The 18,946-nt window shown below is 47.5% G+C and overlaps 1 protein-coding gene across 1 annotated transcript in view; it reads right to left on the bottom strand.

Moving 5' to 3' along the window:
- The window catches only part of KMT2A (lysine methyltransferase 2A), a 91,390-nt gene that overhangs the window by 51,216 nt on the left and 21,228 nt on the right, over nucleotides 1-18,946 (bottom strand). Inside the window, exons 3-11 of the mRNA XM_077249930.1 lie at nucleotides 14,939-17,547; nucleotides 14,126-14,303; nucleotides 13,758-13,992; nucleotides 13,358-13,422; nucleotides 12,799-13,209; nucleotides 5,166-5,239; nucleotides 2,642-2,767; nucleotides 2,408-2,521; nucleotides 1,054-1,200 (exon numbers count right to left, since the gene is read on the bottom strand). Coding sequence (XP_077106045.1) covers nucleotides 1,054-1,200; nucleotides 2,408-2,521; nucleotides 2,642-2,767; nucleotides 5,166-5,239; nucleotides 12,799-13,209; nucleotides 13,358-13,422; nucleotides 13,758-13,992; nucleotides 14,126-14,303; nucleotides 14,939-17,547 — 3,959 coding nt within the window. The remainder of the gene's footprint in view (nucleotides 1-1,053; nucleotides 1,201-2,407; nucleotides 2,522-2,641; nucleotides 2,768-5,165; nucleotides 5,240-12,798; nucleotides 13,210-13,357; nucleotides 13,423-13,757; nucleotides 13,993-14,125; nucleotides 14,304-14,938; nucleotides 17,548-18,946) is intronic.

Raw genomic sequence — 18,946 nt, 5'->3', positions numbered from 1 at the left:
ATAATCCTCTTATATTTTTTGCCTCTTTTATGGGAATTTTTCTCCCCTTCTCCTAACCCTAAGGAGGACTACTCTCCTGGCCAGGTTTTCTTTTGTTTGATGTTTCCTCTTTAGCATCCATCCTTTTGCCAAAGACTTCCATTGTGCGATTTGCCAGCCACAAAGCTTCTTCAATGCACGTTCCTCGCTCCTGAGAAATCCTCTCCGGCTCCCTCGTGCTCTTCGGTCCTGGCTTTTATGGGGTATGTTATGTGTTTTCTCAGCAGTGTCCCCTGTCACCAGCCTCATAATGACATCCTTCTCTTTCAAGGTCTAGTCTTTCACGAGCTTGAGATCTTATGGTTTCTCAGAAGGATTCATCACAACCATGGCTAGAAATCCTTCTCCATCTTGTATTGGGGACATTTTTCTGTATCAAGTACAATCAGAGACTCTTTTCTCCTCTTTTCCTAATTCAGTATTTCTTCTTCAGCAGCAGAAGTGAATCCTACAGCCTTCTCTGTAAAATTTACCTCTATCTGTGCAGGATGTAGTAAGACTCAGATTTACCCTTTACAAGCTGCCGTGTCCTCCTATTACCAGATTAACCCTTTATAAGCAGCTATGTTCCTTTGCTTTAGCTCTTCAACAGAATACACAGGACATTTTATTTTATGTATAATAAATATATAATAAAAAAAAAAATTAGACTTCATGTTAAAGGGAAAGAAAGTTTTCACCCCATTTGTGTCTCAACGCTCATTGGGGTGCATTTGTGAAATGATTACCCACTTTTCCGAATCTGTTTAGGAAAATAAGTTAAATCGATTCCCCCATTGTATTCAGTGGTCGAGCGACTTGACAAAACAGGTGCACTGATGAGTCCATCCTATTTCCTGCAGATCTAAGTACAAGTCCTTGAGCCATGCAGTCATTTTCTTAGTAGGAAATTTTTCACGTAGAACTACTAAACAGTTTATTATAATAGTAAGTTACCCATAGGATTCTACATAAAGCAGTTTTTCTAACTTTAATCCTATACATGAAATCCTCAGGTCGCCGACATATACGTACCTTGTTGACCTGCTGCTGTCTACCACACACGTGACAAAATTTGCAGTTTCGGCAACACCAATTCTCCAGTTGGTCCACAGATGGCCTTTCCCTTTCTTCCAAGCAGAAGCGGTGAAAAGGCTCACAACAAACTTGGCAGAACACAAACTTATAGATGTAATAAAAAAAAAAAAAAAAAAGAAAAACACTTAGACCAGTTAAATTTGACTTTAATTATTAAATTCTCATCCAGATAAAGCAGATCTGTCACCAGATTTAACAATGCAAGCTGCACATATTCATTTATTAGATCTTAGACCTGATGAGGCTTGTGCACTTACTGTAAAAATCCATGTCAGAATGGCTGAATAATCCTGAAATCAAGACGAACATTTTATATAGTCATAGAGTGAGAGCTCATGAGTTTAAGTGTATTCCAGTCAAATTCAATCCAGCCTGTAAATCAGATGCAGCTTGTACTGAGCAGTGTAAGATACCAGCAGCAGGGAGGAGGAACACTGAGGAGCCATCATTAAGCTAGATGGATGGCGATGCAACAGAAGGAAGGAGGGGCACTGAGGAGCTGTCATCGGGCTAGGTGGGTGGAGAGTCAGGAGCAGGGAGGAGGGACACTGAGGAGCTGTCATCGGGCTAGGTGGATGGAGAGTCAGGAGCAGGGAGGAGGGACACTGAGGAGCTGTCTGTCATCGGGCTAGGTGGGAGGAGAGTCAGGAGCAGGGAGGAGAGACGCTGAAGGGCTGCCAACGGGCTAGGTGGTGGAGAGTCAGGAGTAGGGATACTGAAGAGTTGTTATTGGGCTAGGTGGCTGCAGATTATGGAGCAGCAGGGAGGAGGGTTACTGAGGAGCTGTCATCGGGCTAGGTGGGTGGAGAGTCAGGAGCAGGGAGGAGGGACACTGAAGAGTTGTAAAATCAAGTTTGGTGTGCAGATTCAGGAGCATGGGGAGGGACACTAATGAGGCTACATGGGCAGAGATCCCACAACTCCAGGGATAGCCACTGAGGAAATGTCAATCGGGTTAAATTGGGTGTAGACTCACCCTAAACTTTCAAAAATGTTTACACGGTCAATCTGAGATAGAATTTCACAGTAAGTTCACCAGCCTCATCAGGAACCATTGAATAATATTAGCAGTTTGTATTGCAAACTCAGAGCAACGTGGAGAATGTAGAAATAAACTGCACCAAATCTGACACAGCACAATTGTTAGTGCAACTCCCTAAACACATTGGACACATATTGTCCCTGGTGCAGGTTAATTCACAAAACAAAAGATAATAAATCTTCTAATTTTACAAATGTTTCTACTCTAGGAGTGAAATAAAAACTTAAAACAGAAAGTTAGAATTCTCACCTCCACATTCCCACTGCTGGCACAAAGGAAACAAACTACACGTGGGGTGATGGGTACGGTGGTCAGGATTCTTAGCCCACCCGTCTCCCATACATTTCCGGCTTCGCAATCCTCCTGTAATACAAACACAGCAAATTAGGTCCCGAGTGAGGGAGTGACGGCGCCCTCTCTGCCGTATCACTACCTCTACCTGCAGGAAATCAGTATGAAAGGAGATCCAAGGTAATATCAAACCTTGAAATCTACACGGATCCTGTGCACGCCGTCGGAGAGAGGCTTCTGTCTGGATCCGTTGCCATTACACAGGGTGTTCAGAAGGTTAAAATTCACGTCCGGCTTGCTGGGAGCTAGTGGTTTGTCCTGCAAAAGAACGGAGCTAAGCCTTTCAAGCCCAAAGCCAAATTTTTTACTCTTGCTACTTTTTTTTTTTTTTTTTTTTTTTTAAGGGTGGATTAAAAATAGAAATACATTTCCAAATCTTTGCTTTTCGTATGAAAAAAATGGGGAAAAAAAAATATTTTTTGCAATCGAATCACAATAGTGACAAGTATCGTATATACTCAAGTATAAGCCGAGATTTTCAGCCCATTTTTTGGGGCTGAAAGTCCCCCTCTCGGTTTATACTCGAGTCATACCCAGGGGTCGGCAGGGGAGGGGGAGCGGGGGCTGTGTAATAATACTCACCTACTCCTGGCGCGGTCTCTGCAGGTCCCTGGCTTAATGGCGCCCCAGCTTCTTCCTGTACTGAGCGGTCACATGGTACCACTCATTACAGTAATGAATATGCGGCTCCACCTCCCATAGGGGTGGAGCCGCATATTCATTACTGTAATGAGCGGTAACGGTAATCGCTCAGTACAGCAAGAAGCAGCGGCGTCGGGGATGCAGGGACCACGCCAGGAGTAGGTGAGGGGAGGGGGAGCACTGCACGATATTCACCTGCTCCCCGTTCCGGGCGCCGCTCCGTCTTCTGCAGTGACGCTCAGGTCAGAGGGCGCGGTGACGTGGTTAGTGCGCGCCCTCTGCTGAACGTCAGTGCAGAAGACGCTGAAGATGGAGCGGCGCCGGAACGAAGTCAGGTGAATATTGGAAGTGCCGGGGGCCTGAGCGACGGAGAGGTGAGTATGTGATTTATTTTTTTTTTTTTTTATCGCAGCAACAGCAAATGGGGCAAGTGTCTGTATGGAGAATCTTGTGGGGCCATAACGTTTGTGCAGCACTATATGGGGCAAATATCTTCATGGAGCATCTTATGGGGCCATAATCAAGATTTGTGCAGCACTATATGGGGCAAATATCTTTATGGAACATCTTAGGGTATGGCTCCATGGTCCGGAGGGGCGGCGGTATCGCCGCAGCGGCGAAGCCGCTCGGCGCTAAGCCCCGCCCCCTTTCTGGGACGCAATGGTGCCGGATGTGTACAGTACACATCCGGGATCATCGCACCCCTCGCCATAGGGCCCTGTGATATGCCTTGCGGGGACGCTGCGTCCCCGCAAGGTGTACGGACATGCTGCGATCTGAAAAGACGCGCAGCATGTCCGGAGTCGCAGGGCCGCCGCGTGCGGGTTTCCACGCATAGTGGAGACGGGATTTCATAAAATCCCCTCCACTATGCTGGAACATCTGGACGCTGCTTGTTTGACGCTGCAGCGTCAAACAAGCAGCGTTTACTTACCGTGGAAACATACCCTTATGGGGCCATAATCAACATTTGTGCAGTATTATATTGGCCAAATGTGTCTATGGAGCATCTTATGGGGCCATTATTAACCTTTATGCAGGATTATATGGGGCATATTTTAATATGGAGCATCTTATGGGGCCATCATAAACTTTATGGAGCATTATATGGGGCTCCTGATTCAATATGGATATTCAAAAACACAACCTACTGATGTCTCAATTAATTTAACTTTTATTGGTATCTATTTTTACTTTGGACATTTACCGGTAGCTGCTGCATTTCCCACCCTACGCTTATACTCAAGTCATTAAGTTTTCCCAGTTTTTTTGTGGCAAAATTAGGGGGGTCGGCTTATATATGCAATTGTTACCATCCACCTATCGTGTCTCCCCTTTTCCTCATAGTTTGGAAGACTGCGAGCAGGGCCCACATTCCTCCTGGTATCTGTTTTGAACTGTTATTTCTGTTATGCTGTAATGTCTATTGTCTGTACAAGTCCCCTCTATAAGTTGTAAAGCGCTGCGGAATATGTTGGCGCTATATAAATAAAAAAATTATTATTATTATTATACTCGGGTCGGCTTATACTCGAGTATATATAGGTAATATGTGCCGGTTTGAATAGCGTAGGTGCTTTACTATAATAGTCCAGGATTCCTTGTAAAAAAAAAAAAGGGACGGCTGCTGGACGGCAGCAGCGTGGGGTTAATAATGTTGCATACCCGTTTTGTCTGTCAAGTTGATGAGAGGATAGACTGCCTAAAAGATCTGATTGGCCACATCCATTCTGGACGATCAATTTCTTAAAAGGGGTTGTGCAAACTTAGCAAGCTGTTACCTATCCATGGAAAACGCGATGACACTCTGAGGGTCCCTGATGTCCTGAATGGAGCGATGGATGCGCTTTTTGCACTCACTGTCTGTGTGACGGCCGGAGATGTAAGAGCGCTGTACCCGGCCACCTCCGCCAATCCCACAGACAATAAATATTAAGAGACGCATTGTGCAAGGTGATAATTTTAGACAATTCTATGTACTTTGGCGCGGTATATCAACCTGTCCCAGGCTTACCTTTTCCTTAGATTTCGATCTCAGAAACACCCCTAGTCTGGCAGCCAGTTTCTTCTGCTTACTTTGCTCAATACCTAGAGAAAAATAAAAGTGTAAAAAAATAAATAAGTAACAAAAACAAGTTCACGAATTTCCTCTACTAATGCAGAACACAGCACAGTACCAAATGCAAGAGAAAAAAGTCAAACATGATTTATAGGGATCTGAGTGGTCAGTCAGTAAGGAGTGTAGGGCTTCAGTAGATCCTTCAAAAGAGCCAGGGGCTAAGTTGTCCATGACTTTAAAAGACATCGGGAAAGTTTTAAAAGTTATTCTCAATCTGTCAGGCAGCCAGTGCCGTGTGCAGAGGATTGGTGTCATTGGGGAATGTCAAGGTTGACCGGTTAGTAACCTAGCTGCGGCGTTTTCGACTAAAATCTACACAGAAGTCATTTACTGTAGTCCAACCAGGGGGGTTGAAACCTTGCAGTAAGGTGCAGTGAGCCGGGCAGATTTCAGAGTAACTTATTAAGTACCAATGTATTTGCTAGCATGTTAAAAAAACCTAAATTTCTGCACAATACTCCTATAATCATGACGGGTATAAATAAAATGACACTTCAGATTTTCTTTGGAGAGTTTAGGAAAATCACATGCTTGTGTTTCTTGGCCCTCACAGCCACCGAATGAATCGTAGAAACTTTTAAGTTGGAGTTAGAACTTCTCCAATAGGAGGCAATGAGGCCATGTACGAATGTTAAAAGATCTTCTGTTGGAACAATATTTTTAATTTTGGCAATGTTCCCAAGAAAGGAAAAATGATCACTTAATAACAACTGACATTTGGATTTTGAATGACGGTTGAGACCCAAATTGTGTCCCTGATTTGCAATTGGAAATTGTGCTTCCCAAGGATAGAGGCATCTGAGTTGATAGCTGCCATTATGCAGTTAGGCACTGACCTCTGACCAAAAGAACCTCAGTTTTGGCTCGCTCACGTTCATCCAAGCTTAAAAATCTATTTACTTGATGAAAAGATGTTTTTTGCTCAACTGGCGGGTGATATGCAGCCCAGCCTGATTAATCTCACTGTATTATTGGGAAATTAACATTCCTAGGAACACTTGATCACGATAAATAGCCATTGCAAATCCACTATTACAATCTTGTAGTTTTCGGCCTCACTTTTTGCTGCCAGCACTAGTCTTATGGAACAAACCTGTCATTATGGAATCTGTAACCATTAGAAATAATGGTCTACTACCTTACCCAACTCCCTTAGAACACAAGGGTGTATGACATCTGGAATAAGCTTATAATGTGTTTCACTACGATCAACAGTTTTTAAAAAAATAACTAAAATAATTTAAACGTCACCAGTTGGACTAGTTTGGTCTGTCTATTGCATTACCTAACTCCCTTAGAGAGTGGGGGTGTATGCCAAGTGTAATGCGCTACAAGCATAACTTATGGTAAACTTAACCCACCAGTCTATGGAAGGGCAAAATGCCATTTCTTCCCCAACTCAAAAAAAGGAGATTTTTGTGTACTCCCGTAAAATCTTTTTCTCCGAGCCAATCATTGGGGGACACAGGACCATGGGTGTTATGCTGCTGCCACTAGGAGGACACTAAGTAAACACAGAACGAATAGCTCCTCCCCTGCAGTATACACCCTCCTCCTGCTGGCTCTCAGTGAACCAGTTCGGTAACAAAGCAGTAGGAGCTTAACATTTAACAAGGATGAACTATGTCAAAACCAAGATAACTCAAAACAAAACCAAAGCCAATAGGCTAACAGGGTGGGTGCCGTGTCCCCCAATGACTGGCTCGGAGAAAAAGATTTTACGGTGAGTACACAAAAATCTCCGTTTCTCCAACACCTCTTTGGGGGACACAGGACCATGGGACGTCCTAAAGCAGTCCCTGGGTGGGAAACAATTAACTGTAATTGCTGCTTGTACCCACAAGTTAAATATGCGGCATGGCCGCCGGCAAAATTCGTCTGCCGACGGTCGCATCTGCCGAGGCCTGAGAGTGAATATGGTAATGTTTTGTAAAGGTATGCAGGCTGGACAAAGTCGCAGCCTTACAATCTTGTGCTGCCGAAGCTTGGTGCCGGATGGCCCAAGACACGCCCACTGACCGAGTGGAGTGAGCCTTAATCCCTGCTGGGATAGGAAGACCTCTGACTCGGTAGGACTCTTGAATAGCCGAACGGATCCATTTGGCTATTGTCGCCTTGGAAGCCGGAAATCCTTTCCTCGGTTCTTCCGGGAGAACGAATAGGGCATCTGACCTGCGGAAAGAGGCTGTCCGCGAGATGTATCTCCTAAGAGCTCTCACTAAATCCAGTGTGTGAAGGGCCTTCTCGATGCGATGGACTGGTGCCGGACAGAGTGACGGTAAGATAATCTTCTCATTGAGATGAAAAGAGGATACAAGTTTCGGTAGAAAAGACGGGGATGTCCTCAAAACCACCCTATCCTGATGAAAATTCAGTAACGGAACTTGAGAGGACAGAGCCGCCAGCTCGGAGACTCGTCTAATAGAGGTGACCGCAACTAGAAAAGCAACTTTCCATGAAAGACGGGGAAACCTGTAGAGGTTCCAAAGGAGCCTGTTGCAAAACTCCGAGGACCAGATTAAGATCCCATGTTCCAACGGCATCCTATAGGGGGGCGCCCGATGGGAGACCCCCTGAATAAACGTCTTCACCTGTAATCTGTTGGCAATCCTGCGTTGGAAGAGAACAGACAGGGCTGAGATCTGCCCCTTGAGAGAACTAAGGGCGAGACCCAAGTCCAAACCCGTTTGTAAGACCTGGAGAATGGAATGGATGGACAAATGTAGAGAACGTCCTCAGTCGCTACACCATGAAAAGGAAGTCTTCCAAATGCGATGATAGATATGCATGGACGTAGGCTTTCTAGCGCTGATCATGGTAGCTATGACTTCTGGAGAGAAACCTGCCTGGGTTAGGACCCAGGACTCAACGGCCATGCCGGCAAACACAGGGCCTCTGAGTTCTGTTGGCAAAAGGGGCCTTGAGATAGCAGATCTGCGTGATTCGGTAATCGCCAGGGAATGTCGGCAACTAGTTGAACTAGTTCTGAGTACCACGCCTGGCGCGGCCAATCTGGCGCAATAAGGATTACCGGTACCCTCTCCGCTTTGATTTTCTTGATGACTCTCGGCAGGAGAGGAAGCGGGGGAAATATGTACGGAAGCCGAAAATGATGCCACAAGAGCGTCTGCCCTGATGGCTGCCGGATCGTGGGACCGAGCCATGAAGTCTGGAACCTTGGAATTCAGCTGTGAGTCCATCAGATCCACGTCCGGGCTTCCCCAACGAGAGCAGATCTAGTGGAAGATCTCCGGATGGAGAGACCACTCCCCGGAGTCGAGGCATTGCCGACTGAGGAAGTCTGCCTCCGAAAAGACTGAGAGGGTCTCTGTTGTGGAAGACATTTTACTCTTCCCTCCAGTGGCGTCAGAAATTAACTGGTCGAGCTTTTCGCCAAAAAGGCGACCGCTCTGATATGGGAGAGAAGTGAATGACTTTTTGGAAGTAGAATCCGCACGCCAGTCCCTGAGCCATAAGGACCTCCGGATGGTGATGGCATTTGCTGCTGCTTGAGAAGCGCAGTCAGCGGCATCCAGGGACGCAGTCACTACAAAATCTCCAGCTTTGGCAATCTGAGTAGCGAGGTCTGCTATCTCGGGGGGAAGATTGGTATCCAGTACTGCTGAAGACAAGACCTCAGCCCAGTGGGTCATAGCCTTAGCCACCCACGTAGTGGCAAAAGATGGAAAGAGTGTGGCCGCTGAGGCTTCAAAAGCTGAACGCGCCATATTGTCGATCTGACGATCGGTTGGATTTTTAATAGAGGCGCCCTCCGAGGATAAAACAGATTTCGTAGCCAGGCGCGATACCGGAGGATCTACCGGGGGAGATTGTGACCAATCTTTTCTTAGATCCTGGGCAAAGGGATGCTAGGACTCCATGGGCTTCTGCCCTGTGAATCGTCTATCTGGACGGATCCTGTGAGATTCAACAATTTGCTTAAATTCGGGATGAGTGGCGAACACTCTGAGCTCGTTTGGTTCTCTTAAAGGACACGGCATGATCCGTTTTAGATAAGGGTTCCTCAAGTCTCAAAGCCTTATTCACTGACTCAATTAGAGAGTCGAGAGTCTCCTGAACGTGATGAAATTCCTGATCTAGGGACGTGTCAGAATGGTCCTCTGAAAAAGGTTCTCTACTAGCCCCAATGGAAGGGGAGCGAGAAATGGAGCTCTCAGAACCCGAAAACCGGTGATGATCTGGGGATATGGCATGAGTCCTTTTCCTGGAAGAGTGAGAACTCCTCGGCAAGGTACGACCCCTGGAGTATGAGGGGTTCTGACCATCGGAAGCGTATTAGTGCCCTGGTTAGAGGAAGGGTCTTGGAACGATTCTAACGCTTTTGCCAGGGATACCATAGACCGGGAAAGGGAGGTAGCCCACTCAGGGGGACTAGGCTCGCTGGGTTCAGTATCAGCAACAGGTGGTTCCTGAGCCGTCACCGGTTCACAAGCTGTGCATAATGCAGTATTGTGAACCCGGGGTAATGATACCTTACAAGAGGTACATGCAGTGAAAAATACAGTGTGGGTTTTCCCAGACTTTTTGTGAGGCTTTGGTTGAGACATAGTAAAGCCTGGAGGAAAGCACTTACTAGCAGGGGAAGGGTTAAGCTATGTTTCTGAAGTCTTGAGTCCCCAGGGGAGGTCCGCAGTGTGATGCCACGGGAGTTATGCACAGGAATCGCTAATCCTGAAGGCTGACTGAAAATGCTGGAGCAGCGCTGCAACATCAGCCCTGTGGGTGTACCAAGATGGCCGCCGAGATCAGGAAGTGAAAGTCTCTCTCAGGGAACGAGAAGCGCCAAAAAGAGTGGGCGGTGGTAACTGCCGGTGGGCGTGGCCAAAACTCCGGCCTGTATGAAAGGGAAAAGCCGGGGGCTAAATTTTAAAGCTGCGGTTGTGGCCTGCAGCGCCGCAAACGCCATTAGCGCCATTCTTAAGCCACACTCTCTGAAGAAATTGCTGCACTGCAGACCACCCACGGACCTGGGCTTTAAGGTGCGGACCTCCCATACCACGGGGACCAGGACCCCCCTGTGCCTCGGCCCCCGCAGTGTACTCACGGTAGATACGGTGGGCCGGTGCTCAATCCACCATCGCCATAGTCAGGGAGGGGGTGGAGAGCTTCTGCCGCCATGCGTCATCCGCTATATCAGTGGTGATGCAGAGGGGGGCTGCACGGACGCCATTCATAATATGTCCGGCTATGCACCTGGCTCCAGGAGAGGTAGATGGAGGGCTACTCCATGTGGTCGCCTGCTATGGAGGGGCGAGATCGGAACGCGAAGGAACAGTCGCCCGCAAGATGAGCTCAGGGCTGGCATCCAACGTTGCAGGAAAGGATACGGGAGGGACTCTCCACGTACTTGCCTGTTGATAGTTCGGGGGAGATCGGACCCCAGAAAGGATCCGTCGCCCCATTCGCTCCATTAAAGGAAAAAATAGAACAAAAAAATCAAAAATTTAAATAAAAACGGTGGGTTCTGAAACAGACCCAAGTGCCTCCTACAGACACTAAGCAAGAACTGGTTCACTGAGAGCCAGCAGGAGGGTGTATACTGCAGGGGAAGAGCTATTCTTTCTGTGTTTACTTAGTGTCCTCCTAGTGGCAGCAGCATAAAGGTACCTTCACACTGAACAACTTAACAACGATAACGATCCGTGACGTTGCAGCGTCCTGGATAGCGATATCGTTGTGTTTGACACGCAGCAGCGATCAGGATCCTGCTGTGACATCGTTGGTCGGAGCTAGAAGGCCAGCACCTTATTTCGTCAATGGATCACCCGCTGACATCGCTGAATCGGTGTGTGACGCGGATTCAGCGATGTCTTCACTGGTAACCAGGGTAAACATCGGGTTACTAAGCGCAGGGCCGCGCTTAGTAACCCGATATTTACCCTGGTTACCATTGTAAATGTAAAAAAAACAAACACTACATACTTACATTCCGGTGTCTGTCGGTTCCCCCGGCATCCGCTTCCCTGCACTGTCAGCGCCGGCCAGCCGTTAAGCAGAGCACAGCGGTGACGTCACCGCTCTGCTTTAGGGCCGGCGCTTACACAGTGCAGGGAAGCGGACGCCGGGGAACGCAACAGACACCGGAATGTAAGTATGTAGTGTTTGTTTTTTTTTTACATTTACAATGGTAACCAGGGTAAATATCGGGTTACTAAGCGCGGCCCAGTGCTTAGTAACCCGATGTTTACCCTGGTTACCCGGGGACTTCGGCATCGTTGGTCGCTGGAGAGCTGTCTGTGTGACAGCTCTCCAGCGACCACACAACGACGAAACAGCGACGCTGCAGCGATCGGCATCGTTGTCTATATCGCTGCAGCGTCGCTTAATGTGACGGTACCTTAACACCCATGGTCCTGTGTCCCCCAATGAGGCGTAGGAGAAATCCTAATCTGGGAGTTTTTTTGGGAATTAGTGTAGGCTGTTACTTATCTTAACTCCCTAAGGCCATGTGCACACGTTCAGGATTTTTAGTGTTTTTTTCGCATTTTTTCGCTATAAAAACGTGATAAAAACGCGAAAAAAACGCTAACATATGCCTCCTATTATTTACAAGGTATTCCGCATTTTTTGTGCAAATGTTGCGATTTTTTCCGCGAAAAAATCGCATAGCGGAAAAAAAAGCAACATGTTCATTAAAAATGCGGAATTGCAGGGATTCCGCACACCTAGGAGTCCATTGATCTGCTTACTTCCCGCACGGGGCTGTGCACACCATGCGGGAAGTAAGCAGATTATGTGCGGTTGGTACCCAGGGTGGAGGAGAGGAGACTCTCCTCCACGCACTGGGCACCATATAATTGGTCAAAAAATAAGAATTAAAATAAAAAATAGTCCTATACTCACCCTCGATGTCCCGCGCAGTGTTCCCGCCTCACCGCTGCACGCTGCCGTTCGGTTCCTGTAGCTGATGTGCGGCGAAGGACCTTGCCGATGACGTCACTGTCCTGTGATTGGTCGTGAGCGGTCATGTGACCGCTCACGTGACCGTGACGTCACGGAAGGCCCTGTGCGCACACACCAGCTATAGGAAGACGAACGGACGCCGCTTATGAGATGTCTGGGTGAGTATAAGCATTTTTTTATTTTTTTTATTATTTTTAAACGTTCTATCTTTTACTATAGATGCTGCATAAGCTGCATCTATAGTAAAAAGTTGGTCACACTTGTCAAACAGTATGTTTGACAAGTGTGACCAACTTGTCAGTCAGTTTTCCAAGCGATGCTACAGATCGCTTGGAAAACTTTAGCATTCTGCAAGCTAATTACGCTTGCAGAATGCTAAAAAAACGCGAAAAAAAACGGAAAAAAAACGCAAAAAAAAAAATGCGGATTTCTTGCAGAAAATTTCCGGTTTTCTTCAGGAAATTTCTGCAAGAAATCCGCAACGTGTGCACATGGCCTTAGAGGACAGGGGTGGATGCTATCTGGATCATAAAGTTTATAATCAGCAAAGTTTTTTTTAAAAAAATGACTTCAATACACATTGTTAATGGTAAACTTATCTCACCCGTCTCTGGAAGGACAAAAGGCTGTTTCTTCTTGGGCTCAGGAGAAGCTAATCTTGGGGCTTCTTTACGAGAGGGTGTTGCTGGTGGACTGGTTTGGACAGGGATCTGAGTGACTGGAGGTTGCGGGTAAAGTTGCTTTGAGACTTTTCGTACAGCAGGAGACTGCTTGACCTCGTTGGTAAGTGCAGGTTGGTTCTCCTCCTCCGGTTTCTCCTCTACAACCTTCTTTGGAGGATCACTCTTTTTTGGTGGCGGGGGAGGAGGAGTAAGGGGACGTTCCTCTGTGACAGGAGATGGGGGAATGGTTTCTGGTGCTACAGTAGTCTTGGAAACAGGTTCTAGTGAAGGTTTGACAGCAACAACCTCCTTCTTTTCAGCCATTTTGGATTTCTTCTCTTTTCTTTTTGCCGCTTTAAAACAAATATATAATTCTTTTATAATATTATACATATATTTTTATATCTAATTATATAATAAAACTTGAGATTTTTTTTTTTTTTTTTTTTTTTAAAGGAAAAAAATCAAATTAAAAGTGAAGAATCACTAGCATTGACTTACCCTTCGCTTGCTTTAGTAAATAAGCTTTTGAGGGCATCCACTGCAAATTCTGGCACTTTCTCATCCTTCACAGAAATAAAAAATAATGAGCACGTGTGACCACCAGCATTTACATTATTAGATGGACCTGCGTGCTGCTATACACTTTCAACACCAAGTTGCGCCTACTTTTTAAGAAACGGTCATAGCACTTGACTGGATCATTTTTTTAACACCATGTACATTGCAAATATTCTTCGTTTTTTACCTCCTAAATAAAAATGTAATAAATGTCATTTGAGGTCGAAACGAGTTGTTTGAAACTTTCTTCTAACTATCTAAAAAAACTTTTTAAAGTATTAGAAATATTTTTACCATCTTGGTCGTACTTTTTTTTTAAACTATTACAAAGCATTCTTACTTGCAGCACTGTTTTTTGATGTTGCGGCCACCAAATTTTGGCTTGTCAAGGCAATTGGTGCACACACCGCAGTCATCGGGCACCTGGCAGCCCGGACACTGGCCGCAGCGTCGAGAGCGCCTGCCCTTCTTCACTGGGGGCTCCTGTGGAACTTTGTTACGGGTGACTTGCTTAATGGGTTTAAGGGGTGGCGCTGGTGGATCAGCATCTTCCGAGCCAGCGATGGAGGACTTGTCTGTACATTGAAAGGGCAGACAGATTAGGAAAACTTAAGGAAACCATTATAACCTCAAAGAACTCACGTTCATGATGAAAGGCAAGAAAAAGCATAAAAGGCGTCGGTGATGTTACATCCTAGGCAGACGCACCATCGTTCCCCATGGAAGACAGGACCTTCTCTCTCTCTTCCCAAGGTAAGGCACTCAAAGTGGGCATGTCATCTGGAAAGACTGCCCTCTTACGTCCCAGCGCCACTGCAGCTCGCCGGCAGACATGTTTAATCCTGGGCCCACGCACGGAAGTCTCTGATGAATCACTCTCCTGACCCTGAAACAACAAAAAGGTATACGGGATATAGATATGGGACTATAAAACCCCATACAAGCTGTTTATAGATGCCCTAAAAATGGCCAAAGGCTTGTTCAGCAGTCACAGCTATGTCTCCTGACTCCCTGCATGAACAATTTGCTTTCTGCAGCGGCTCAAAGGATGGGGAATGCTGAAATCTAATATGCCCAATCCCTCATTCCCCAAAAACAGCCATTGGAGGAGAGTTGAAAGCTCTCAAGTCTACATATACATACACTGTCTACCTTTATTATGCCATTTGTATGGTCGTCCCTTAGTATAACATTTGTATGGGCAACCTAGAGGTCTGATAGCGCTAGACAGGTGAGGGGTAAAGCAGTAGAAACACGCATAGGTTGCTGGCCAGGCTAAAAGCATGTGCGAGCAGTATGTCCATCCTCCTCGTAGAGTGATATCTAGTGTACCCTTTATATGAAGTTCTCTGCACCAAATGCGCCCCCAGGCCAGAGGACTGCTAGAGCCGTCAATCAAAAGCATGCAGGACAATGGCATTTCCCATGAAGGGAAAGCACCCCCCTTACCCTGAAGTGGAGGCTGCAATTAATATGGAGTCTACATGCCGTTTCTTATACCTCCTTATAGATGTCACTGACCTGCACTTTTGGCTGTTCTCCTTGTTTCCGCAGTTTGCTTTTTTCAATATTTTGCAGCTGACATTTGGCGGCTTTTAGGACACTGGCCACATGCTTTTCTGAGGCAAGAAACTTGTTTGCGTGCTCCAAAACGGAGCTAATTGTGGTAGTGGAGGATTTCACAGGATTCACGGGCTGGACCGGGACGTCTGTATGGGGTTCTGTTGGTGGAGATTTGGCACCGGTTTCCAATTCGTGCTTCTCAGAAATCCCACGGCCCTTTTTGGATACCTTATTCTTAGCCGGTACTGGTACTGCAGGTAAGGTGGGTGGACTCGTTGCTACAGAAGGCTCTGCCATTGCAGCTTTTTTCCTTGCAATGAGTTTTATAGGAGTCGCGGGGGTGAGAGCCTCTCCGTCGCCGCTCTTCTCCTTACTGGTCTTGTTCACAGCTTCTGAGCCTTTCTTACGTTTATCCTTCCTGGAGTCGTGTGAGTTTTCTTTCTCTCGCTCCTTTTCTCTAGATCTTTCAGATTCCTTTTCTTTTGGCGCCTCTTCAGATAGTCTGATTTTACTCCTCCCACGCTCCATTTGGGGACTAGAGGGGAACAAAGGGAATAAAGCAGGAGAGCTGTTGGAAGTGGATGAAAAGTGCTCACCTGGAGTGCTCACTTGCTTCCTCGTTTTCTGATTTTTTTCGGCAGAGTCCCCACTTGCTGGAGTAATCGATGTGGAAGAGAAAGGAAAGCTTGGGTTTAAGGCACTAGCGGTAAGAGGACTGACGGGGATGCCTGCAAGTGAGGTGGATGTCTGAGGTATGAGGGACGCTGCCACGTTGCTGCCGTTTTCTCGCCTACTCCGCGTCCTCATTGAATGCGACGGTGATCGAGCAACAGAACTGCGGATGGGACTGAAGACCCTCCTCCTCCGTCTACGGGCGGCCATTCCCATAATGGAAGACGCCCCACCAGAGCGGCCCACAGACGACGGAAGAGTCACTGACTCGAATATACGGGAGTGTGCTTCACTGGGAGTAAATCTGGGTGCACGTAGTATGGGGCTTCGTTTAGGGACGTCAAACCTCCCGGCGGCATGGAGCGGAGAAAACAGTCTTCCGGGAGCAACTACAGAAGCTGCGCTAAACCCAGAAGCAGAAGCAAGCCCTACATCCTCTGCCGTCAGCGGTGGAGGCCTAAAATTGTCAAATATGGGTTTACGAATGAGGCCCTCTTTGGCATATTTAGCAGAGGAAAAGTACTGGGATTCCAGTCTGGAGGTCCAGCGGAAAGTGGGTTCCCTTAGAATCGATCTCCTTTTCTCGTGTAGGCGTGATGCAGAAAGAAAAGGTGTAGCCATAGGAATGGTTGGTGGGATCACCCAGGTTGGGTGGTCTGAAAGGGCTGAGGTGGGCTGTAAAGGTGCAGGAGGACTAAGAAGTGGCGGAGGTGGAGATCCAGAAGACTGCTGAAGAGCTGGCGGAGACATAAGTTTTTTTGTTTGTCTGGAAGTAAAACTTCTGGTACAATTAGAAATCCGACGAGTCCTCGCTCCACCTCCGCTGTTTTCGGGAACAGACTGAGGAGCGGCCAGGGGCATCTCTGTAAGACATTCTGGAGTGTCCGGTACAGCAAGAGCCTCCTCTGATGCCTGAGACTCCGTTGAGGTGTCTATACTAGGGCTGCTAGAGCGAGACTCATCTGATGTCGCCTGTGAGGACTGCTGGGAAGCCGCACTCGACTTCTCGCTGGACTCACAAGACACTGTGCTGAAACGTCCATTCGAAGCGCTCTCCAGCCGAGCAATCTTGATAGCGGGCTCATAATCCTCATCTTCTATAAACCTCCTGGGCGTCTTGATTATTCGAGAAGAGACCGTACTGACGACAGGCATAATGAATTGTCGTATGTTCTTCAGCTGCGTGCCTCCCTTACGTCCTTGCAATTTTGCGGCTTCTAGCTCCATCTTCTTCTGCGCACCTTTCTTGGCCTTCTGAAGAAGCTGCTTGGCGATGGTGGTGTCAGTCCTTTTGGAGGTGGGAATGATCCGTACAGGTTTAATCCTACGTGGACTTTGTCGCACAGAAACCCTGACCTCATCTTTTAAGGGTTGAGGCGATTCCTCTTTACGACCCCTTTGAGGTTTATCCCCTTGCGCCTGCCTCAAAATGATCCCGGGTGGAGTCATTTTGAACCTTTCCGAGGACGGTGGTCTACCTCGCCTCTTCACGACCTGAACGGTGGAGTTTTTCCGTGCGATTTGCAATTTTTCCCCTTTGAACTTGGGTTTCAGTGGAGACAGTTTGACGGTTCTGAGTTTCTTTATTTTGGCGGCATGTTGGAACGCAGCAGACGGTTTTCTCCTCTTAGTTTTTTCTTCTCGTGGAGTCTTCACAGGTAATGATGCGTCTTGTTTGTCCTGTGTCACTTTCAATTTGACGTTCCCATGTGCTGGCGGTCGACCCCTTCTCTTCTCTTCTGGTTTGCGCTCTGGTTTCTTCACTTTATCGGCTGGCCTGAGGTCCTGCTTTTTTGTCAAAGAGCCATGGTTTTCTGCAGGAGTTGAGGAAGAATCGGAGGTCTTGGGTACAGTGCTGCGGGGCCTGCCACGAGGTTTCCTGGGGGTTGACTGATCTGAAAAACAAAAAACATAGGAACAAAAATATAATGTAATTATCCTTAGCATAGATCATCAATAACAGATTGGTGAGGGTCCGAAAAATGACACCGCCATTGATCATCTGTTAGCAGCAGCCGGATGTGCACAGTATATGGAGCCAGAACAGCTCAGCTCCGCACACTGTAGTGACCGCTCTCAGACACTGCAGATCAGCTCCGTACACTGTAGTGACCACTCCCAGGAACTGCAGATTAGCTCTCAGGTTCTGCCGATCAGCTCCACACACTGTAGTGACTGCTCCCAGGTTCTGCAGATTAGCTCCGTACACTGTAGTGACCGCTCTCAGGTTCTGCAGATCAGCTCCACACACTGTAGTGACCGCTCCCAGGCACTGCAGATCAGCTCCGCACACTGTAGTGACCGCTCTCAGGTTCTGCAGATTAGCTTCATACACTGTAGTGACCGCTCTCAGGCACTGCAAATCAGCTTCGTACACTGTAGTGACCGCTCTGAGGTTCTGCGGAATAACTCCGTACACTGTAGTGACCGCTCTGAGGCACTGCAGATCAGCTCCATACACTGTAGTGACCGCTCCCAGGCACTGCAGATCAGCTCCGTACACTGTAGTGACTGCTCTCAGGTTCTGCAGATTAGCTTCATACACTGTAGTGACCGCTCTCAGGCATTGCAAATCAGCTTCGTACACTGTAGTGACCGCTCTGAGGTTCTGCGGAATAACTCCGTACACTGTAGTGACCGCTCTCAGGCACTGCAGATCAGCTCCATACACTGTAGTGACCGCTCTCAGGCACTGCAGATTAGCTACACACACTGTAGTGACCGCTCCCAGGCACTGCAGATCAGCTCCACACACTGTAATGACAGCTCCCGGGCACTGCAGATAAGCTCCACACACTGTAGTAATCACTCTCAGGCACTGCAGGTCAGCTCTGACTACTGTAGTGACCGCTCTCAGACACTGCAGATCAGCTCCGTACACTGTAGTGACCGTCCCAGGCACTGCAGATTAGCTACACACACTGCAGTGACCACTCCCAGGCACTGCAGATAAGCTTCACACACTGTAGTGATCGCTCTCAGGCACTGCAGATCAGCTCTGACCAATGTAGTGACCGCTCCCAGGCACTGCAGATCAGCTCTGCACACTGTAGTGACTGCTCCGAGGCTCTGCAGATCGGCTCCGCACACTGTAGTGACCGTTCCCAGGCATTGCGATCAGCTCCGACCACTGTAGTGACCACTTCCAGGCACTGAAGATCAGCTCTGCACACTGTGGTGACCGCTCCCAGGCACTAGAGATCAGCTCCATAGTGACAGCTCCCAGGCGCTGGAGATCAGCTCCATAGTGACCGCTTCCAGGCATTGCAGCTCCACAGACTGTAGTGACTGCTC

Source organism: Ranitomeya variabilis, chromosome 4, assembly GCF_051348905.1.
Source record: "Ranitomeya variabilis isolate aRanVar5 chromosome 4, aRanVar5.hap1, whole genome shotgun sequence".
NCBI lineage: Eukaryota > Metazoa > Chordata > Amphibia > Anura > Dendrobatidae > Ranitomeya > Ranitomeya variabilis.
This window is presented reverse-complemented; position numbering and strand designations above follow the sequence as displayed.